This window comes from Gigantopelta aegis, chromosome 2, assembly GCF_016097555.1.
Source record: "Gigantopelta aegis isolate Gae_Host chromosome 2, Gae_host_genome, whole genome shotgun sequence".
NCBI lineage: Eukaryota > Metazoa > Mollusca > Gastropoda > Neomphalida > Peltospiridae > Gigantopelta > Gigantopelta aegis.
The window spans coordinates 18,648,184-18,672,587 of NC_054700.1; the positions used below are offsets into that span (position 1 = coordinate 18,648,184).

A 24,404-nucleotide genomic window follows, 5' to 3' on the forward strand; every position below is an offset into this window, starting at 1 on the left:
GTAGCAAATCACAATGCTATACTGAACAAAATGTTCCATGGAAACATCCAGTCTTATTTAGTTATAAGGTGGATGACAGCTTCATTGAATCATATTAAATGATGAAGACTATTTGACAAAAAATATAATGGCTCTAATTTCAACACATTTCTGAATATGTACACGTCCTGAATGACTTACCCTGACAAATTTCCTGATGTCGTAGGTGTATCTGACAAACATGTTATCTGATGTTCCAACCAGCTGATTGTTAATAATAATCCTAGACACCGTGTCCAGACCATCACACACCAACAACAGGGAGTCTGTATTAACTTCTTTAACACTCACTGCAAATATAAAATATCATTATTTACATTACATGATCCTCCGTCCCGGGCCACATCACTGGCCATGCCAGAGAGGTGTGGACCTGGAGGGACGTGCCTGAAACCAAAGGGGTATAGGGGCACGTAGAAAGAATTCAGTTTAGGACATGATCCTGTTTTGTGATCTGGTATCTGGTTTACAGAGATTCCATTTTGTACTGATATTAAAAAAGGGACTAGGGTCTCCACAAGTACTCGAAAGAAGAAAGGAAACGGTTTATTTAACGACACACTCAACACATTTTATTTATGATTTATATGGCGTCGGACATATGATTAAGGACCACACAGATATTAGGAAAGGAAATTCACTGTCGCCAATTCATGAGCTACTCTTTTCGATTAGCAGCAAGGGATCTTTTATATGCACCATCCCACAGACAGGATAGAACATACCACGGCCTTTGATGAACCAGTCGTGGTGCACTGGCTGGAACGAGAAATAGCCCAATGGGCCGACCGGCAGGGATCAATCCCAAACCGACCGCGCATTGAGCGAGCGCTTTACCACTGGGCTACATCCCGCCCTCCCACAAGTACTCGGGCTGAGTCTAGCAAGACTTGAGTCCGTTCACAGGACTTGAGTCCGTTCACAGGACTTGAGTGCCCGTACAAGGTGGAATAAAATGATCAACTGTAATACAATGGACAATGTAGGACAATACTTTCAGCAGTAAATAATTATCAGTGATATGAGTTACACAATAATTATATGATCATGCGCTAGTTTTTCTTTTAAACTGGCTGTGTATAAATTGAAAATCGGTCACTACACTGATAATATCAACCAGTTCCTAAAGTTAAAGTATGTTTTGTTTAATGACACCACTAGAGCACATTGATTTATTAATCATCGACTATTGGATATATCAAACATTTGATAATTTTGACAGTCACTGACAGGAAACCCGCTACATTTTGTCATTAGTAGCAAGGGATCTTTTATATGTACCATCCCAGACAGGATAGCACATACCATGACATACCAGTTGTGGTGCACTGGCTGGAATGAGAAATAGCCCACTGGGCCCACCGACTGCACATCAGACGTGCACTTTACTACCGCCCCTAAGCAAATATAAATGCAGGTACTTGCTGGTAAAATTCCGTAAATATGTCCAGTCTTCTCGACCTATCCACTGAAGTTTGACATCATTGTCCCGATAGTGCGGGTTCTCAATCTGTTTGGAGGAGACAAGCGCTGTATACATGCTGCCAGGAACTGTGGCTGGGATAGAATAACCTGAAAAACCAACTTTATCACATTAAATACTCAGTGTCCATTCAAACATTTTTTACTTCGAGTTACTGCTTAATTCTTTGATCAGTTTTTAAGTTTGTTACTTCTATTATGCCCATATAAAAACTAAATATGTATGTTTGATCCTAATTTTTTTCTGTCTTTCATTTGTTTGTTACATATACATGTATCTGATATAAAAATACTGGGTAGCCTACATTATTAAATATCATCGTCCAACACATTGTGTTGATCTCTTAGGGACTCACCATGTAACTCCAGGTTGGCTCTTCATTGATCAGCGATATTGCTACAAACTGTAATTTCTGCATCTCATCTTCAGCTCATTGTGAAAATAAAAAAAGGTCTATTCAAACCCCTGTAATTGCTTTCGGCAATCGACAACGCCATGGAGATTTTTAATTCTCCACTGCCCATTTTTGTACTGTGGATTATAAATAAAAAAATAAAAAATGCATGACATATTTTTTGGCCATCTTGACATTTTTTATTTTTTTTTTATTTTTTTTTTAATCACACTGCCCCCTTTCCTTTCTCTCCTTTGAATTCCATCTAATTTTTTCCCGATCTGGCAACTCCTATCTTTCAACTTCTTATACTGTCCACCTCCACATCCTAGTCCTTGTCTCTCCAACTGTGACAGGTGCTTGTCTCTTGTGGCTATCTGTGCCACACACCTGCCATTCCCCATCAGCTTTTAGCTGTGGGCTTAGTCTGACCACTTCGGGGAGTGTTCAGTAGTTACTTCTGGCATTGTTAAGAGGCACTTGTAACCACCTACTATGCACCCCTACTACCGGCGGTCGTTAGTTAGTGCTGTGGGTCAGACCAGCTTTATTAACGGCAGAGGACGAGGATGCCAGGTGGGTGCAGGGAAATACACAGAGACTGCACCCGTGGAGGCGATGGTGTGGACAGCTCAGAAGACAGAGTCGGAGGAATCTGACAGAAAGGGTCAAAACAGATTGAAATCGTGGGAGAAATTGGAAAGTTTTTTGTATATTAAGATAATGAGAATGATAGGCAGAGGGTGATAGATGAGAAAGATGAATGAATGTGTGAGCCAGCTTTGACGGGATTTGAACCACTGTCGTCCAACCCCTGTAATTGCCCACGGCAATCGACAACACCATGGAGATTTTTAATTCTCTACTGCCCATTTTTTTTACTGTGGATTATAAATAAAATATAATAAAAAAGTTATGACATATTTTTTTGCCATCTTGTCATTTTCTTAATTGCAGGGGTTGTGTTCCTTGAGATTTAAAATGTGTCTGTATATGTAGATCTTAGCACTGGAGGCAAGCTTCAATAATATTGGAGAACTGCATGGTCATTTGATATTATTTGGATATATATTATAAGAATTTGGGGGTGGGAAGTGTTGTGCGAGGCTGGAGGGATATAGTCAGTAAAGAGGGAAGAGTGATGTCTGGGGGTGAGCGACAAGAGGGGTGAGTGATGGGAAGGAGGGCAAGTGACAGGGGCGCGTGTGTGTAAGGAGTGACAGTGTAGTAATTACAATGTAGTTTTAATTGGGGGGGGGGGGGGGTGGTTGGGTGTGGTGGTGTGAATTCCTCATGATGGGACCAATAACGGCAAAAATAATCACCAACAATTAAACATTGAAACACCCTTAAAAATAGAATAAAATTTGACTCCATAATCATTACTTCTCAGACGCACATGCATTTTTAAAAATATGAATGCATATTGTGGTATTAGAAACACCAGGATGACCAGAAACACTTCGGTTGTACGGAAATGGATAATCTAAACAATAAAATACAAGTAATGTTTGATTTCAGTGATCATAAACGGCTCTAATAGTGGAAAATATGCCTTAGTGTTTAAAAACTAGGGTCAGTCCCTTTAACATTATCTAGTTATCTAAATTTGATAGAAAAAATTTAGACATTTGGAAATTTTGAAGTGGGGGGGGGGGAATATAAACAGTGCACCCATTACACATTCTGCGTATGTACCGGTACGGGTCTGGTGTGAGGCTGGGGGTATGTAGTCAGTAGAGTGGGGAGAGTGGTGTCAGGAGGCAAGCGATGGGGAGGGGGTATACGATGAGGAGGGGTGAGCGATGGGGTGGGGCAAGCGATGAGGGTATGTGGTAGGAAGGTGCCAAAAAGTGGGGGACACACACTAACATATATATATATAAATACATGTATAAATAAAATAAAAATAAAAACATTGCTGCTCCCACAAACTGGGGGTACATCATACTACATGCCCCCTCCCCTCCCCTCCCCCCCCTTCCTACGCCAGTGTGCGGGCAAGCGACGAGGTGGGGTGGGGCGAGCGACAGGGGTGGGCGAGCGACGGGGGTGGGGCGAGCGACGGAGATGTGGCGAGCGTGACGCGGAGGGCGAGAGACTGAGGGGGGTGAACCAACAGGAGAAGGGGCAGGATTTAGTTACCTTGTAAATTGTTTGATAGCGTCCACTTTCCATTCAAATTAATATGAAAAGTACCGCAAGAAACTATGAATGTTTTTAACAGTAAAAAAGACACACATCTTATATATGCCGCCATATGAACACAAGAGTGCCAAGAAACCTAAAACTAAAAGCAGTTCTACTTTATCAAATATCACTTCGGAATATTCCGGTGCCGTTGATTCCAATCGGAATAATCAGGTGAAGTTTATTCCACTGGGAAATACATTCGGAACACTTCGTCCAATTACGGATTCTCCTGGACGGTCGTATTCCGATTGCAATTAAATTTCCTGTTCCGGTTTGTTGTAAACATTGCACGTATCGAGCGAAACAGTTTGTACTCTTGTCATTTTCCCGGTTTTATATTTATTTATTTCAAAGATATTGTTTAAAAACACAAAATCCATAGTTTGTTTAAACTTACTTATTTAAATTGGGTAAATATCTTGCATAAGCCCATCAAAAGGGCTATAAACACAACCGTAACGGGTGACAACCTGTTTTAAAGTGTTTAACTAATAACTGGCTGTTATGATTATGTTACAGTTATGTTATTCAACTTATTGTCGAGGACTTATGGGAAAAATATCCGCCCGGTCCCCTCCCCCCGCCCCTAACCCCAAACCCCATCCCCAACACCAACACCAACACCAACTCTAATTCTAACCCTAACCCTAACCCTAACCCTAACCCTAACCCTAACCCTAACCCTAACCCTAACCCTAACCCCAACCCCTAACCCTAAATAAAAATAATAAAGGGGGGACCGGGCAGATATTATACCGACTTATGATGCGTTTATTTAATGCGGTGCGACGATTTACCCAATACTACCCAATACTTAACCAATACTACCTTACCCAATACTACCCAATACTTACCCAATAGGCAATACTACCCAATAGGAGAAGCCATGTGTTTAGGGAAGTGACGTCACGTATCAGCATGCGCGCGCATCTGGTAGGCAGAAGTCTATCATAATGGCCATTAGTAACGAAGCGAACTAGCGTAGCGTGAATAGCAAAGAATGGCCAAAACGTGCTTAAATTACCGCTTGTAGCACGGGAACGCTATACTACATAGCTCCTGTATGGAGGAGATACATGTACTCTTTCCACCCATAAAATTTGACGATTGACCGAGTTCAAAACTATAGCAAACTTCCTTTTTTTTCTTTTTCTTTTCACCTGAATAAATATTTTTAGTCCATGTATTTTTAAAGCGTCTGGTCCATATTTCAAGTAAAGCATTACAAACGAGCGCGCGCACACACAAATAAAAATAATAAAATAAAACAAGTAGGCCTATATTTTTTTATTTAAAACTGTTTAAAAGAAATAATTGGCCTACACTTTATTAAAGGAAATTATATACACACACATATATATATATATATATATATATGAACATTCGTTACAAATGAACAACCAGTAGACAATATATAGACAGTAGTTATATATATAACACATCGGACTTGTCTACTGGTTCATTTGTAAGGCTTTTCATCAACAATAAATTTAAGCAAGTATCTTATTAGAAAACTTTACAAAAACTTTAAAACTATTAATTTTATCAAGTCCTTTTTTATTCCTTAAACTTGCTGATATCGGATACATATTAACACATTGTATTAAAATGGAGGAACATAAATTTAGTTTCCATACATGTTCCATGACCACACATACATTGCTCCCTCTAGCTACAGCGTCCCTTTTTAAATATTAGTACAGAACTTAGCCTTTTAAACCGGATACATCTCAAATTTACTTGGTCCCTCACCTATGCGGTTTCATCTTCAGAAAATTTTGTAGCATTATTTTATATATATATATATATATATATATATATATATATATATATATATATATATATACATAAAAATTGCCATTAATATTTTAATTGCCTAATCCCATGCAGGCCAGGACATAGTTTAATACGCAGTTGATCTAGAATTGATTCCTGTTTGTGGTCCTATAGGGCTATTTCTCATTCCAGCCAGTGCTCTACAACTGGTGTAACAAAGGCTACACTATTTATTATCCTGTCTGTGGGCTGATGCATATAAAAGATCCTTTATTGTTAATCGGAAAGAGTAATCCATTGTGTGACAGCAGCAGGTTTCCTCCCTAATATTATCTGTGTGATCCCTAAACATGTCCGACTTCATATATCTGTAATTAAAATGACTTGAGTGCATTGTTAAATAAAAGATTCCTTCCTTTCAAATCTAAAACAGTGTCAGTTACCTTTGACAAGAGGCACAGTTTCAAAGGCCATCACTTTCAACCTGATTAATAAACCAGTTAAAACAACAAATTACTGTAAATGGTAACAATACAATGTTTAATTTAAGACATACATTAACACAATGCAAATATCATTTGATCATTGGTTTATAATGATAATAGAAAAAGAAAATAATAAATATGTGTTGTCTATTGTTTCTCGATATAATTTTATTGATTTTGTAAAGTCTGTTTTTATTAGAAAATAGAGATCCTGGTAAAAAAAGATTAAATCCAAGTGTTATTAATGTCATCATCACATACTGAATAGCCTCAATAATATTGCATATGGTAGTTTGGAAAGTCAGTGAAAAAAGTTCTGGTATCTTTCTTATGCACAGAAACATGAGATACTGTAGAAAAGAATCGCTGAATCTGATACCAGTGTTCTCCTTAGCATCCCTTAATTCACCCTAAAACTTAAACGCTCTTAATTCATCGTGAAAGGCCCATTTTTCATCCAAGAGTTGCCGGTTCTCTTTTTGTCCATAAACAGGGATCACCGATACCTAGAAAAAAAAATTAAAATTGGTAAATTTCTATGATATATAAGTATGAAAGTTTTATATTGTGTACATATTAGTACTAGTAACTATAGCATTTTTTGATTGTATCATGTAAGCCCAAGATGTTGGTCAAGGACATATATATTGAATATTATTGAAATATTTGAATACACATAAATGTATTTGTGAAGACATATTGACATCTGTCACTGATGACAATAATACTTATAAATACAATCAGCTCCCCTTTTCTTTCTTTATTTGCTGCAAACAAATTCAGATAACTTATATAATAAATGCATGTAACATAATTTATGTTTTTAATAAAATATGGTGGCTGTCACCAACTTGTGGATCAATATCCAGTTTTATTATTATTATTATTATTTATTTATTTTTAATCCCAAACAAATGATTTAATACATCTGATATCCCACCCTGAAATGTTTATACCTTTTATTTTATTATTAAAAAATCAACTTACACATTACAAATACACCTGTGGATCACTTCTTCAATAAAAAAAAAAAGTAAAACATTATAAATAACATATAATATAATTAATAAATGGAAATATTTCAGAACCATTTTCATATGAAACAATATATATATATGCTTGATTGCACACACACACACAGCTCCGTTATTTAATTAAAAATATAAATACTCCAGCCACCTACATATTTTATAGCATAACACAATATAAAATATATTCAGATTTTTGTTTTACCCACTATAATGGATCTGTCAATACAAACAAAATGTCAAAAAGTTACATAAAACGTTTGTCGATTGACTGGGTAGGCCTACTGTTCACAGGGCATCTTTGTTTCCATGTCAGTTTGGTGGGGGCTTTTATTATTATTATTTTTTATTTTATTATCTTTTCAATTTTTCATTTCAATAAATACTGACGTGTATTAGTATTACGAATGAATAACATACAACAAACCTTGTATAAAATGACGATCTCCGTTGTGGGATGGGCAAAGTTGATTGTTGTCAGCTTTAACTGTTCAACGTTTCGCTTCCACTGTATTTGATGAAACTAATTTCATAATCCTTACTACAGTGACTTGTGCATCTAACAACAACGTATGAAATTACCATGACAAAATACCATTCATCAAAACTAGTCTACACTGATTTAATTGACGGAAAAACATTCGATTGTTCATTACTACTAATGCCAGTATTGTCAACTGATTTCTTGCCTACCAGCGCTCACGCGGTACCACGTGATCAAAACATGTGACGTCACCGTGGCTTCTCCTATACTTACCCAATACCACTACTAACTATTATATCATCACGCAAGAACTCCTAAACCTGGATATTAGTTACACATGTTGTTTGCAGCGAATTGTATACACCGCAGACTCCAGTACATTGACTTACCTCCCTTCGTTCACCCTTCTATAATACGAATAATATATACCTGGTACAATATATAATAGGTTTCTCTTTGTAAAACTATGTATGTAAGAAATGAAACAACAAATATACAGATATCACAAGTTTAATGATCATATTGATATTAACAACAACAATCATATTCATATTTGAATAATTCACATATTATTTATCGAATGTTTGCTTAAAATGCACTCCCACTTTGCGTTTTGGGAACATAACAAGAGGGGTGTGAATTTTGAGCACAATCACAAGTAATTTCTATTTTTTCGTCGAAGTTTTAGATTTTTCAGATTTTGATTGTCGCACCCCATTTAATGCTCACAAGTTCCAAATTTTGAAAATGAATTCACCAATCTGAATCTCACACAGTGACACTCCAATTAAACATACCAGTTTTAGACAAGCTCTCACTAAACTACGTCTATGTGCTCACAGACTGGAAATAGAGATTGGATGTTATAGGAATATCCATAGAAATGAGCGTATCTGCCAGCTGTGCCAAAAAGAACCAGAAGATGAGATTCATTTCTTCCAATAAATATGCATTCAAGAAAAATACTGTATTATAAAGTCGGTCAAATATATATGTTCTGAGTTCACATTTCTGTCTGAACTGGAAAAATGTGCTTTCCTTCTTGACAGCCCAGAACAAGTAACGCCAACTGTTGGCCAATTCTGTTATGAAATGTTCAACCATAGGCCAAATAAACTTACCAGACCCTCTACTACAACACCAACTTAAATTGGCATATATATACACACTACACGTGTACATATCATATAACTATTATATGTATATAATCATTATCATCATTACTATTACCATCATTTTTATATGATTCGTATATAAATAAATGATTTGATGATTTTTAATTAACAATTCATAAAATTGCACAACTAATTGTGTTTATTCTACCATTGTGAAGATTGAGGCAGAAAATCCTGTCCCAGTTCACAAGTTGTCTTCACAAGTTATTTCACCAAACGAATACTCGTTCTCGACTTGTGAATTGGTAAATTTTATATTCATGAATGAACACAGCATTACCCGCATTGATCACTTGCTTTGTACTTAAAGTCTTAATAAATATAACTATTACTTATCTTAAAGGTAGGGTCAACTCCAACAAGAGCCTTATGTGTTGGAAAGATGCATACCCAGACCACCAACACATACTGACACTTTAGCAAATGAAAAACGCATAATTTTAGAGTTAATAAAAAAACATGATTATTCCTGCTAACTGGGGGCAGCCATTTTGTTTCGTTTTTGTGACGTCTGATGGGATAGCTTGGGGCAAAGTGACGTCAGCTCCTGACCATCTCTTGTATGTACAGTGTAAACAAAAGCAGTAATTTTCGACAAGGCGCTTCTCTTTGATCAACCTGACTTGTAAAACAGCATAAATGACGTATTAATATAATAAACTATTTAACTAAATATATTTCAAGTTGCATTAACGGAACAAAATGGGGTTATAGTATTTTTCTCTGTTTAATAATCCAAAGGAAAAATGTACACTATTACGGCTATTGATATGCTACGTTGGAGCAAAAACAACAACCCACGATACCCAAGTGATAATTTTCTTTTCTTTGGGACTACGTAATTGGTTAGTTCTGTGGTTTTAGATGGAAAAGTCTACTTAATAGTTTTACAGAACTATTTACAGTAATAAACCATGTCCATTACAATTTTAGGGGCGACAGGTAATATTCCACAATACCGGTATGTATTTTTGTGTCTAGACAGCGTCAATTAATTGGCTAGTCTGGTTACCAATCAAATACACACCTGCCAATCAGGAATCACAGGTAGAAGCAACTAACAGCATACACCAATTAACTAAGAAAACACCCCGTGTATCATTTCAGTATGTAGGTTAATGCATGGGCAAAACATTGTTAATTGTTTCGACTTGTTGTGTAGCCACTTTGACAATGGTATTTTATTTTGTATTGAAAAATAATATATATAGAGCTGGATGTACTTACTGCTGGCTTACTGGGATGTGTATTATTACAGAACATTGCAATGCATGACTATTTATCATCCCGCAAAAAACAGGTAGATTGTGTTTCTCTAGTTCTAAGGCTCATTCCTGACGTGACGCGTTAAGTATTACGTAACCACCAGCTCGCCAGAGGGCGTACTCACTGAGATGGTACAAAATGGCTGCGCCCGTTATATATAATAGTCGTCACATTTAACCATTTTGTTAATTAACTATACGATTAGACATGCTGATATTAAGCAATAATGTGCATTATATATCGTTGAATATGTATACCAGGCCAAATGCCTTAATTGTCCTCTCTTTTAATTATCCATATTTGGTAAATTGTATACTAATATATTTTCATCAAAAATAGTCTAATACATGTACTTTACTCTTCAAACAAAACATTTCCAGATTCCAGTACTTAGTAAAATTTACATTCACATTATTTGAAAGTTTTACAGTAATTTAAAAATGGAAGAAATGTCATGCACTAGTGTAAAGTGATGTCATTCAATTCCCAAACAGCTATACATGAGATATGCGATTCATTTAAAAAAAAAAAAAATGGTGGTGGTGGGTGTGTGGGTGGATTATAATGGGTAGGGTTCTCACCTATTAAAATAATGTTTAGATCCATATTGTAGAGAGAACATCATTTATAATTATGTCAGTATGTTTTTATTGTTAATAAGTTTAGAGAAATGTTTTTATTTAATTTTTAAAAAGATGTTACATAGATTTTGTTCTGTATTATGTTGCAATTCGCTACTCAAGTTTCAGAGATTGATATATAATTTTAAAATATTAAACAGTACTTGCTAATAAATTTTTAATTGACTAGAAAGAAATATTGCAAATCAAGATTTCAAAAACAATATGTTCCCTGATAAACAGTGTATCATCCGTCAGATATATTTATATTTAACAAAATGCAAAAATCATTGTGCAGAATACCCTGTTGAGATTCTTACTCTACTGTAACTGATATCTCATGGGTCCTCTTACCCTGTAACTGCATTCATTTATTGTAATTTCTCGTTCCAGCCAGTGCACCACGACTGGTACATCAAAGACCATGGTGTGTGCTATCCTGTTTATGGGATGGTTCATGTGAAAGATCCCTTGCTGTTAATCGAAAAGAGTAGCCCATGAAGTGGCGACAGCGGGTTTCCTCCATCAATATCTGTGTGGTTCTTAACCATATGTGTCTGACGCCATATAACCGTAAATAAAATGTGTTGAGTGTGTCGTTAAATAAAACATTTCCTTCCGTCATTTATTATACTCCATCGTTTATATTTTCAGACTCAATTAGAGTGATGCCCAAAAAGTTCAAGGGAGAAAACTCCAAGGCTGTGGAGGCCCGTGCACGGAAAGATGCTCAAAAGATTGCAGAGCAGGAGCGAATCCAAAAGGAAAAGGAAGATGCTCTCTGGGTTGATGAAGATAAGCATGTTGCTAGGAAACAGCAAAGAAAAGTATTGACCTTAACTTTTTTCAGTGATAGCCATTGGGCTACCAGATTACAGGGGTCGCATTAAGATGCATCCATGTGTCCCTGAACATATGGAAAGCAGACCACAATTGATAATAAAACCATCCCAGTTTATTTTCAAAGATACATTCCAGACGCATGTTTATTCCATTATGTCATCATCAAAACGTCCTAAGTGATCTGGATGCATGGAATCAGTTAGCCAAGTCAAACAATCTGGCACTGATAATCCCGCCATGATCTCCACTATCATTCCCACTATAAACCTATTGTAAAAAATGAGTGAAAATCACTTTCTTCTCCTGATCGTCTGGTGGATTTGTGGGAATGGCAAGACGAGACTATATTTTGAAAGATATACAGGACGCTTCGGTTGATTACGGTATATTCTCTCAGGCCAAAACGCCATCGGAAACCCTCGTGTGGCCAATCTACGTTACAATCAATGGGGTTTCCGTAAGCAGAACATGGGCTATGTTACTAACACTGGAGCCAGTGGAGGCGTGTTAATAGTCGAAGTGTACCTTACTATAGTGGAAAGATGAAATGTCACAATAAGTTAATTATCGCAGCCACTATATCAGCAAACTATATCAATATATCACTATGCGTCTGAACATTGATATAGTTTAGGTATTGTGTGATTTCTTTAATTATTTATTTAAACCATTAACACGACTTTCGAAATTAAAGTCTACAAAATTACATCATTATGACATAGATTGGCCACACTGATATTGGGCAATCAGAAATCCTCGTAACGTCTGTCGAAACAGAACCGAGTGTAGCTATACAGTTTATTAACTTGTTTGAATATTCCTACAAGCGGGGAAATTTTCCCTTACAAACAAAACAATCTAAATTAGATATGCATCACTAATTGTTTATTTTGATACAAAATAACTAAACTATAAAATAATATCAATGCGATAATCAAGAGAGTAACGAGCATCGCACCCCTGTTTGGAAATTGGACTTGCCCGACATCAGACCTAGAAACAATCATGGCTGTCAAAGTAGTTTCGCTTCGAACAATCCAAAACACAATTTTAAAGATCATTAAAAAATAAATAACGAACTCGTACAAGACGTGGATATAAAAGTTGTTAATTTTTCTAATGTCCTTTAGTTTGGTACCAAACACGATATGTTTATCTTTGAAAATAAAAAAAAGTTTGGAAAATAGGTCATGAGGACTAGAATATTATTCAGTTTGAAATTCCCTTTATTTTGACACAAAACTCGATGAAACATTGATTTGTCCCCCACCCACCCCACATACACACCACCAAATACCTTTATTTATCTTTGAAAATAAAAAAGTAGGTCACTAGGTCAAAAATATTGTTCAGCATCAAATACTATCATGGCTGTAAGCAGTTCTAAAGTTAGTGAAGGTGATCATCAATCATCTCATTAATTCTTTGTTCAATAAACCACTACTATTTTACTTGAGTCCATTAAGTGTTACTTTTATTCTTTTTCATGCCAACTGGTACATGATGGAATCAATTTTGTTGACTGCACAACTGTTTAATACAACTGATGTCTATGGAAACATGTTCTTAAGCTGTTAATTCCGAAAAAATATGGACTCATGGATTTTGAGAATGGACTCATGGAAATGAGCCAATTATGGGGCAAATGTGTCCAATGGAAAAAAATGGACTCCTGGGAAAATATCCTTAATGCTACCCCTGGATTATGAAATCTGGTAGCCCTTAGTAAAAATTGGTAGCCCATAATTTTAAGAAAAAAAATGCAAAATCATTTATCTTCATTTAAATATGTTGTTTTCTTAGGTGTTTATACGTCTTGTTGATTGCACAGTAACTGGATGTGCAAAAAGAATCTTGTAGCCCGGCGGACTACCGGGTTTAGACATCTGGTAGCCCAAGTGAGAAATTGGTAGCCAAAACACCCTGGGCTACTGCTAAGGTCAAGCCCTGGGATTTATATATCTTCATATCTGCATCAAGGGGTGGGACGTAACCGAGTGGTGATTTCTATACAAAGTTTTAAAATACACTTATCCTGATGTTTGTATGTATTATACTTTTCCCAACATCTCTTTACACTGTTTTTACATGATTATATAAATTTTATTATTAAGGTAAATATTTTTATATACTTACCTTTTCTGACCAGTGTCTATTTTTGTGCTGGGGTGTCATTAAACATTCATTCATTCTCAGTGGAAAAGCATTTGTCTGATGCATGGTCAATCTAAGATTGTTTCCCATCAGTGGACCATTGGGCTACCTCGATCTCACTCTAGCCAGTGCACCATGACTGGTATATCAACAGTCGTGGTATGTGCTATCATGTCTGTGGGATGGTGAATATAAAAGATTCCTTGCTACTAATGGCAAAAATGTAGTGGGTTTCCTCTCTAGGACTCTAGCTGGATCAATGTGATTTAGTGGTGTCATTAAACAAAACAAAGTAACTTTATCTGCATCAACTGACTTTTGATAATGTTACAAAAATCTATTTAACAGGGGTGGGAATTCTCCTTGGATCCGCGGTTTTCCTCTCATGGAATATTGCGTTTCCACACATTTTAATCGTCCTTGCCACCGGACCCCTCTAGATTTCCAGTTTTTTACAGTTCACCACCCCGGACCTTTCTAGATTTCCTCTTTTTTCACAGTTCACCAATTCCCATCCCTGATTTAAAATGAATTAGAAAGCTGCTTAGAACATGAATACAAGTGACAAAAATAACACTAAGAAGCATTTTCTCAAATCATGGTAGAGCACTCACCCGAGGTGCGAAGAATCTCATAATCAATTGCCCTTCAATGAATTTTAAATTCCCCCCCCCATCCTAACCAGCCCCCCATCACTGGTACATCAAAGGTCATGTTATCAACTGTCCTTCCTTTAGGTAGCCCATTGCATACTGGCAGCAGGTTTCTTCTCAGATTATCTGTGTAGTTCTTAACCATACATCCTTGTTGTTAGGTAAAACATTTCTTCGTTTCTTCCTTTCTTCATTCCTTCCTTTTATCTTCAGAGTATGTTGGTGTACATCCATTTATCGTAATGTTTTAAACCATAGACTGACTCAAATGCCATGTGTCATTGAAGGATGAAAGAGAAAAGAAGCGTATTGAGCAGCTAGAGAAAAAGAAAGAGTTACAGAAACTTCACGATGAAGAAATGGATGCTTTGAAAGGTGCCAAGTCCAAGGAAGGAAGTAACAAGCTCACCCGGGCAGACATTGACGCCCTGCATGAAAGACAGCAAGCTGAATTAGGTTAGTTCCGTCACAGGCATCGAAATAAGTTGAAAACACTGTTCAGGTTACTGGAAGTTTACCACAAGGTTACGACATGTCAAGAAATTTAAGAACAGCACTTTGTTCTTCACACAAAAGCTTATTTAAACAAAACATATACTATTAAGTCTTGATCAGTTGGGGGTGGGGTGGGGTGGGGTGGGGGTCTGGACGTACCCAGTGTTAAAGCTATCGCCTGATACATGATTGTTAAATAAAAGAAATGTTTTTTATCGGTGGGGCATCATTCAAATATAAAATAAAAACCTACCAGTGGTCTAAATATAGCCATCCCGACTAGTTTTTGCCAGTCAACATCATCATGGAACAGTAGATTTATTTTGCCTGTTGTCCTATCAGGCTGGCAATTATTATATATTTCACACATTAGATGGAATGAATGAATGAATGAATGTTTAATGACACATATTAGAAGGAGTTAATCATGTTTGGTCCAGCAGATTTTGATTTGGGCCAGTAGATTTTGATTTTGGTCTAATGTCTGCCAGGAATTTCAGTCAGTTTAGAGCCCTGCCTACTAGGGGTGTAACAAAGACACATAATGGCGAATACAATACATATCTTGAATATGAGGTAATGAATACGAATATGTATTCACGTCCATGAATACAAAAGTGAAAAGGTTTTGCAGAAAGGAAGAACAGTATTTATTTTTAAAAAGTGTCTTTTTTACTGTTAAAAAAAATTAAAGTAAAAACTTTTTAATCATGGTTGTTTTTTTGACAGAAGTGAAATCAGGTACACATAGGGTACCAGGTCAATGTGTTGAATAACAAAAGATTGGGCTGTTCACTTTATCTACCACAAAATCAGTCCGGACATTATCAAAACAATCAAATCGGTATTGCGTTTTGGTTAGTGTCATTTAGAAACACATTGTACAGTTAGCATTACATAATATTATATATGTATTCAGTTCAGCTATTGACGAATACGAATGCAATTACAATATAGATCTCTGTTCGGTGCACCGAATATTCGAATATATCGTTACACCCCTACTGCCTATATACAATGTATACTGATAGAAAGAAATAAAGGAACACACAAATAGTACCAGATAATATTGACTGCAACCAAAGCCACCACCCAGAGTATAAGGAAGTTACTGTGCTACTGGTAGGCATACCCACAGTACTGACGTTCAATGCCACATTACATCTCTCTATTGTATACAGACATAACTACTTTAATAATGAATTAAATTTAGTTTGAGATACCATGTGCTCCCTTATTTCTTTCTATCAGTATATATCCAGGTATCGGTATAATGAGAACAGTGATATGAATGAATAATAAAGTGTTTGTGTGTTTGTGAAGGGATTGTATTGAAATCATAATGGGAATTGTAATGTATATGCTACCAGCCACATATTTTGTGGTATAGCTGACATTAATTAAATATACAAAATAGTGATTAGGGCAATGGAAAATATATGGCATATGTTATACTGAGTAGCATACAATTTTTGTTTTTGTAGAATATCTTAAATTAAATAATTACAACACATTTGAATTCAAGCCTCATGACTGCTGTTTGTGATCAACACAGAATATGGCTGTAAAATAACCCAACAAATGAAACATTAGATTTGTAAATAACACAAAAAAGAGAATGTTTTAAAAAATTTACAGAAAATATTTTTAAAGAAACCCATAAATAATGGTGTTTTGTTTCGCTCTCTCGCTCTCTCTCTCTCTCTCTCTCTCTCTCTCTCTCTCTCTCTCTCTCTCCTTTTTAACATGTTTTTTTCAAACAACATAACTTTCATTTTTCAAGCATCATGTTGGATTAATATTTATAAGCATTAATTTAGTTTAAACTTGCTAATTAGTATTTTAGATTTAAATTTGTACTATTGTTTAAATATTTGTGACTTAATTAATCTCTTAAAAGTAAACTATGCCATTGCTAAAAACGGCTAGCTCTGGGTGAGCAGAAGATTTGGCCAAATCAAGTATTTAAACTTCAGAAATAGCAAAAACACATGAAATTTATTCACCAAATTAAAATAAAATTCACCAATTTTTTATTTTTTTTATTCACAAATTGCAAACTTGGCAAGTGCCATAACTAACCCTGCTAAATTTAATCAATTATGATTGCAGCTGCCAAGACCACCGTTCCAGTGCATGATGAGTTGCCACTAGTAGAAAATGTGAATCGTCTGCAGGTTGATGGAGAAGTAGCTCAAAACGTGGAAGAGGCCATATCTCTTCTTAGGTGAGGACGATGCCGCATTTTGGCTGGTATTTACAGGATATGAAACAAGCTTCCATTTCATATCATGGTTATGTCCAGAGCGAAATAATTTTCAATTGTCAGGATCTTTAGCATGTGACAATGAAAATAATTTCACGAGGGACATAAACATGATACGAAATGGTAGCAAGTTTAATATCCTATTTATTACCCATAATCGATCGTAATTTATATCACTCAACTCGATTGGTTGACGTTCCTGTAAGGTTGTAGTGTGCCAATCAATGATGTTGAAGTGTTACGTCCCACTTGGTGTAATGCCAAGTGGGACGTATCATTTTGATATGTACCAAAATATTTTTAATCATATGGGTAATAAAGATTAATATTAACTTTAAAGTTGGTAAATCCTAAAAATAGAAGAGCAGATTCCAGTAGAAAAGCCTGATGTTTGAGAATTAAATAAATAAATAAATATTTTATATTAATATTTGTTTTCAATCCCTCTCAAGAGGTGTAGACAAGAAATGAAGATAAAAATAAAATTATCATTCGCTAAAAAATAAAGTAGAATATAGTTAGAATTCAGACTTTTATTAAGGGTGGTTTGAGACCTTGATAGGTGTACATGATATCATTTGTTTAAAGAGCAATAAATTGATTTGAGACTAAATTATGTTGTATAAATCATGATTTGAGACTCGTTTGTAAGTTACCAAATTAGGTTGCATGAATCATGATTTGAGACTCGGTTGTAAGTTACTAAATTAGGTTGTATGAATCATGATTTGAGACTCAGTTGTATGTTACTAAATTAGGTTGCATGAATCATGATTTGAGACTCAGTTGTATGTTACTAAATTAGGTTGTATGAATCATGATTTGAGACTTGGTTGTAAGTTGTATGAATCATGATTTGAGACTTGGTTGTAAGTTACTAAGTTAGGTTGCATGAATCATGATTTGAGACTCTGTTGTAAGCTACTAAATTAGGTTGTATGAATCATGATTTGAGACTTGATTGTAAGTTACTAAATTAGGTTGTATGAATCATGATTTGAGACCCGTTTGTAAATTACCAAATTAGGTTGTATGAATCATGATTTGAGACTCAGTTGTAAGTTACTAAATTAGGTTGCATGAATCATGATTTGAGACACGGCTGTAAGATACTAAATTACATGTAGGTTGTATGAATCATGATTTGAGACTCAGTTGTAAGTTACTAAATTAGGTTACATGAATCATGATTTAAGACTCGGTTGTAAGTTACTAAATAGACCTCTTTCACATTCCCATTGCGCATGTGCGCGAAGAGTACTGTCCCTTGCCGAATTGGACGGTATTGAGGCTGTATACAAATTGGGGGGCATGATCGACAGTTGTCATGAGCGTTGTGAGTAGCTTCGTAGGAGCTGTGAATCTCTAGTGACTAACGTACATATTTCGTATAAGATGTTAAAATGGCTGTGCGAAAAACGGTCTACTAAAGTTTACATCGGAATGCATGCTTTAAGACCAAAAGCAGTGAAACATTAACTTAGATGAAGTCTCTGGAGCCTCATGTCAAGGGTATTTTAATAACTCAAAATTAAAAGATTCATACAATAAAATTAACTTTAGTGGAATGTGTTTTCTACTTTTAACAATTAGAATTATAGTTAAATATTCATGTGGATTTACCAGTGATGTATCAGTATTTAAAATTTAATAAAATATGCCTCCCCTTCCCCCTAAACAACCCAACAAAACCCCTAACTCACATAGACCTTTATCACAGCTCTATTTTTCCCTTATCGTTTCATTAAAAAAAGACAGTCGTACAACTACTAATCAATGTTACATATCTATCCACAAATTATTTATTTTTGTATTTATTTACTTATTTATTTATCTTATTTTATTTTATTTTATTTATTATTTTATTTTATTTTAACTATCATTTATATCGGATACATACAACTTCACTTGAAATAATATCTGATATTTACGAAGTTTTAAAACATATATGAGCCGTCATACGCCTAAACCTACAACTTAGCATGACATCAGAAACCGAGTAAATGCGGCACAAAGTTTGACGTTACATGTAAACACGGAAGTAAAAGTTGGCATGCTGTTTGCGTTGTTTGTTTTGAAGAATTTAGAAGATGATATCTTCTTCTTTACATGAAGATCAGTTTGAAGTAAACATATATCTGTATGTACAGTAGTGTTTGGTTACTATTTTGTATTTTGTACCTGAGAACATTGGTTGAGATCGTTAGCGATACCATCAGTACTTTGATACACATTTACAAACATAGTAGAAGTCCTATATGTCGATATGGTATGCAAGTATCACACATTTTTATAACGTACATGATTATACATAACATAAAGTTCAGCAACTTTTTCCAGAGTGGTACACCCATGCAACCCGATACGATCCTAATTTGATGTTTGGTCTAACTTATGAATATTGTATATAACTTCAGGCCCGTAGCCAGCATGATGGGGGGGGGGGGGGGGGTTTGGATCGAAATTTCATGTAAATGTGAGTGCCGAAGGCGTGGGGTGGGGGGGTTCTCCAGATTTATTTATATAGAACCCCTTGCCAAACAATGAGATGACGCTGGTTACACTAGAGAATAATACACAAACTTTTGGTTTATATGCGAAATATATGTTAACAAGTTGCATTAAGTTGTGGTATGCATGTAAAATGGCTTGGTCACAGAGCCACGACAAGAAACCGTTTGTTTTCAGTCGTACCAATATATGTATAATAAATGATACATGGCATACTTCTCACATCCCACAAACAGGATAGCATACACGATGTCCTTTGGTGGATCATTGGTTGGGACGGGAAATAATCAAATGGGCCCACTGAGGAGGATCGAACCTTCAGCAAATGGAACCTCAGACATGTTCTTGCTATGATATCCCAGTAATTTGGGGACAAGGACTTTTATATGTACAATCCGATTTTTTTAAAAATTTGAGCGGAACTCTCAATCTTGCGTGGGGGGATTGTCCAATACCCCAATTTCCCCCCCCCCCCCCCCGGCTACAGGCCTGACATGGTACTTAATATGTTTGCTTCAAACATTCAAACGAAGTACCTTATGACTGCACATAATAAACCCTCATGAGTTTATAATAAAGAGACCATCCTGAGTTTGTACATGTAGCTATATTATCAAGCTGTCAGCTAGTCTAATCTGTTATAAATAAAACTTACATCTTTCTTAGGTTAAATAATCTTGCTTCGAATTTAAATAGCTGTATATGCAATACAGTTATGTTTCTGACCATCCTCAGGTCAGTAGCAACCAAGAAGTTGGAGGGGGGACCATAGCCCCACTTTTATAAATCCGGTTTAAAATATGGCTTTTGCCTCCCCCTCCCCCCAACTAGACTGTGTCCCTCCACTACAGATTGTGCCCCCATCCTTCCCCCAACTCCAGATATCGTTCCTACGGGCCTGATTCTAATGTTTTATATACCATAGCTCATGTATCATTCAATTTTATTCTAAATACAGAATAAAATTTTAAATAACTTGGTGACAAGAATCCTGAATGTATTTATCTGTATAATGCTTTATAAATATTTAAATCATGTTAAATACAATAAATATCTGCATACATACACACGCGCACACATTAATATTATTTCAGCCCATATCCTATATTTATTGCCTACAAATCCGAACCGATGGTTTGTCGGGCGTTAACAACCAAATATTGTTTATTTCTTGATAAGCAATAATTAACAAACGTCTCCAATAAGTCTTGTTGGATGTCGACAGAATTTACGGGTTCCCTACTGATAGAATAATTAATCATGGAGATATTCACATCCCTATTGTGTGGCCTCCCTTTGTCTGTGCCCCCCAACTTGTCCACAGGTCTATTTTTGCGAGATCTCACGGGAGTTCGTGGTTTGCATCCTCGATTTACTCCGCAACGGGCACATGTGTAGTGGAATGTGAAAAAGGTCTATTAGGTTGCATGAATCATGATTTGAGACTTGGTTGTAAGTTACTAAATTATGTTGTATGAATTATGATTGAGACACAGTTGTAAATGACTAAATTAGGTTGTATTAATCATGATTTGAGACTTGGTTGTAAGTTACTAAATTAGGTTGTATGAATTATGATTTGAGACACAGTTGTAAATGACTAAATTAGGTTGTATTAATCATGATTTGAGACTCGGTTGTAAGTTACTAAATTAGGTTGCATGAATCATGATTTGAGACTCGGTTGTAAGTTACTAAATTAGGTTGTATTAATCATGATTTGAGACTCGGTTGTAAGTTACTAAATTAGGTTGCATGAATCATGTTTTGAGACTCGGTTGTAAGTTACCAAATTAGGTTGTATGAATCATGCTGTCTATTCCTTTATCTCAAATATACTCATGAAAAAAAATTCCAGTGCATGTGTTGCACAAGATAAATTATAATGTAATATAAAACGGTAATAAAGGAAAAATAAAATCGTTTACAAAAAAATATTTTCAGTCCTTCATAAACTTGAGGTTATTTGCGTAATTATGTTCATATCATAATCTTAGTCAAATGTCATTTACAAACTTTGCAGTTGGTTTGAGACAATTTTATATGCTGCACCAGAACCTTTTTCCATGGCTATTTATGTTTTCTACAAAGTCCTACCTCTACTCATCATTCATGATGTATCTTGTTGCAGTTCAATTGCAATACAGGGGCGGGATGTAGCCCAGTGGTAAAGAGCTCGCTTGATGAGCGGTCGGTTTGGGACCAGTGGGCCCGATCCCCATCAGTAGGCCCATTGGGCTATTTCTCATTCCAGCCAGTGCACCATGACTGATATATGAAAAGCCGTGGTACACATGTATGTGTGATCCTGTCTGTTGGACGGTGCATATAAAAGATCCCTTGCTACTTGGTACTAATCGAAAAATATAGCAGGTTTCCTCTTTAAGACAATATGTCAAAATGACCAAATGTTTGACTTACAATAGCCGGTGATTAATAAATCAGTGTGCTCTAGTGGTGTCGTTAAACAAAACAAACTTTAACTTAACTATGCTTCTCTTTCTTTAATACAGTGTTCAGGATCCAGCATTAGATAAACATCCAGAAAAACGAGTAAAAGCAGCTTACACAAAGTTCGAAGAGACCAACTTGCCGGTTTTAAAACGGGAAAACCCCAACATGCGGTTGTCTCAGCTCAAACAACAGCTTAAGAAAGAGTGGATGAAATCCCCGGAAAACCCACTCAATCAGAGATACGCTTCATTTAACTCAAAGTGAAAAAAACACCAAAATCAACAGTATTACAAGCCGTCGGTAGAAAGAAGATTATGTTATTCCTTCAGCATGTTTGAACGAAAGTGCTGTCTAATCAAAACAATTAATACATTGTGTGTCACACTACTTGGAATCTGAAAGCACAATCATGGGCCTTGTTTTACGAAGCGATCTTAGCGCTACGATTGCCTTAAGTGCATTACTACTTTATGCACTTAAGTGGATCTTAGCACTAAGATCGGTTCGTAAAATGGGGCCCTGGTTTCGTATTCATAAATGTACGTAAGTCAAAGTATGATACTTAATTACATGCTTAAAGTACATAGATAAGTATCATACTTTGACTTAAGTACATTTATGAATACAGAGCCTGGACAGTTAAAGAGATTGTCCATAGTGTGCTGCCATTGTAAAATGTTCAATCATGGACAGTTAAAGAGATTGACCGTAGTTTGCTGCCATTGTAAGATATTTTCGATTAGTAGAGCCTTTTTAATGGCTAAAATTACATACTATAATCAGTCCCATCATTCTATTAAAAAAAAAAATTGTAAATAATTTCAGTTTGATTTGATGTAAGAAGAAAAGTAAAAGTGTTTTGAAAATAACAAAAAAATACTATTTTTGTGTGTGATTTACCAAACAATCGGCTCAGAAATAAATAACTTGTAGTAAATTTCATAGTATGAAACAAGGCGTTCTCTGTGGGACGGAATATAAATACATTTTCTTGTTTAGAATACCAGTGTCTCTATGTATCCAGTGTGGTTCTGGTCATCCTAATGTTAGTAGTAGCCTAAACGTCATTTTACGTCCTAATATTTATTTTTTCATATGTACAAAATACTGCAAATATTAGTATGTTCAGAAAGATCTTGTAGATAATGGACACTTAGGTGGAATCTTGTAGATAATGGACACTTAGGTGGATATTCTAAACAAGATCATGATTTTGATATGGAACTTTAGTCATTAAAAGACTCTGTTATTCAACATGCTACAACGAGACCAAACTTTGGACAGTTTCTTTAATTAAGAAGTGAGAGAAGAATGAAGAAATTAAAAGTAAATAGACTTTTTTGTTTATGAAACAACTGAGTTGCTTCCAAAGTACTTTTGAAAGGTTGTTAATATATATCGGAAAATGTATTGACATAGTAACAGACAGCTTATGTCTTGGTTGATGGTTGGGTTTTATATCTTATGGCTTTCGTTAATGGATTTTTTCAATGAAATATGACAGCCTGCCTGGCTGTCTTTTGATGAGTGTTACTTTTGAAGCCCCTTATTCACCCCTTTATCTGTAACCCCTTATTAACCCCTCTATTCTGTCCTTGTTTGTTGTGCAGATGTATGTATTTCCAACTGTGTTTGAGGTTAAATAGAGACTACTCCCAGAGTGTCTTGTGATATCATAATTTATCAGCAAAAGTTGATAAAAGTATGATATTTATACTTTTATTAATGAGTGCTAATAAATTATGATATCAAAGATACGAGGGGGGTATTCTTTTTATCATCCATTATCATTCTTTTCATTTGTGACAGTTGTAAACAATTTCAGAAATGTGGGTTGAATGTCACTGTATTTGGCAGTGGTAGACTCATTAACTAGCAGAACGACAGTGGCGTGATGTCACTAATGATAGGTTTAGCACTGAAACATAGACAGTGACATAACAAAAGAGGCAGTATCTCCTAGGAGAATATTGCAGGAGATATCGCAAATTATAGTGCCAGCGGTATCTCCTATGATGGTAATTAGCAGTAACATGGACCTGTATTTACAAAACAAGACTAGAGTAAACCTTCAGAGATGATAGT

At 35.6% G+C, this 24,404-nt stretch overlaps 2 protein-coding genes across 3 annotated transcripts in view; one reads left to right on the forward strand and one right to left on the reverse strand.

The window, feature by feature from the left end:
• LOC121382379 (beta-mannosidase-like) overlaps window positions 1-4,262 on the reverse strand; it is a 65,212-nt gene extending 60,950 nt beyond the window's left edge. The window contains 1 exon segment of the mRNA XM_041511970.1: window positions 4,062-4,262. Coding sequence (XP_041367904.1) covers window positions 4,062-4,176 — 115 coding nt within the window. The 5' untranslated portion in view covers window positions 4,177-4,262.
• A 54-nt stretch (window positions 4,263-4,316) lies between these two features.
• LOC121377234 (coiled-coil domain-containing protein 124-like) lies at window positions 4,317-23,201 on the forward strand. Of its 2 annotated transcripts, none has more exons than XM_041505146.1 (5): window positions 4,317-4,415; window positions 11,598-11,770; window positions 14,881-15,049; window positions 17,201-17,315; window positions 22,379-23,201. In XM_041505146.1, the coding sequence occupies exons 2-5, from the start codon at window positions 11,612-11,614 to the stop codon at window positions 22,581-22,583; spliced, it is 648 nt and encodes a 215-aa protein (XP_041361080.1). In that variant the 5' UTR covers window positions 4,317-4,415; window positions 11,598-11,611; the 3' UTR covers window positions 22,584-23,201. The 2 variants fall into 2 exon arrangements, with proteins under 2 accessions (XP_041361080.1, XP_041361088.1); XM_041505154.1 differs by lacking the exon at window positions 4,317-4,415 and adding an exon at window positions 8,540-9,302.
• Window positions 23,202-24,404: the final 1,203 nt, after the last annotated feature.

Bases quoted from the DNA above. Each gene is read 5' to 3' on its own strand.
- LOC121377234 (XM_041505146.1), top strand. From the start codon at position 11,612: ATGCCCAAAAAGTTCAAGGGAGAAAACTCCAAGGCTGTGGAGGCCCGT. The intron at 15,050-17,200 runs GTTAGTTCCGTC...TTATGATTGCAG, and splicing joins AAGACAGCAAGCTGAATTAG to CTGCCAAGACCACCGTTCCA. The intron at 17,316-22,378 runs GTGAGGACGATG...TCTTTAATACAG, and splicing joins GAGGCCATATCTCTTCTTAG to TGTTCAGGATCCAGCATTAG.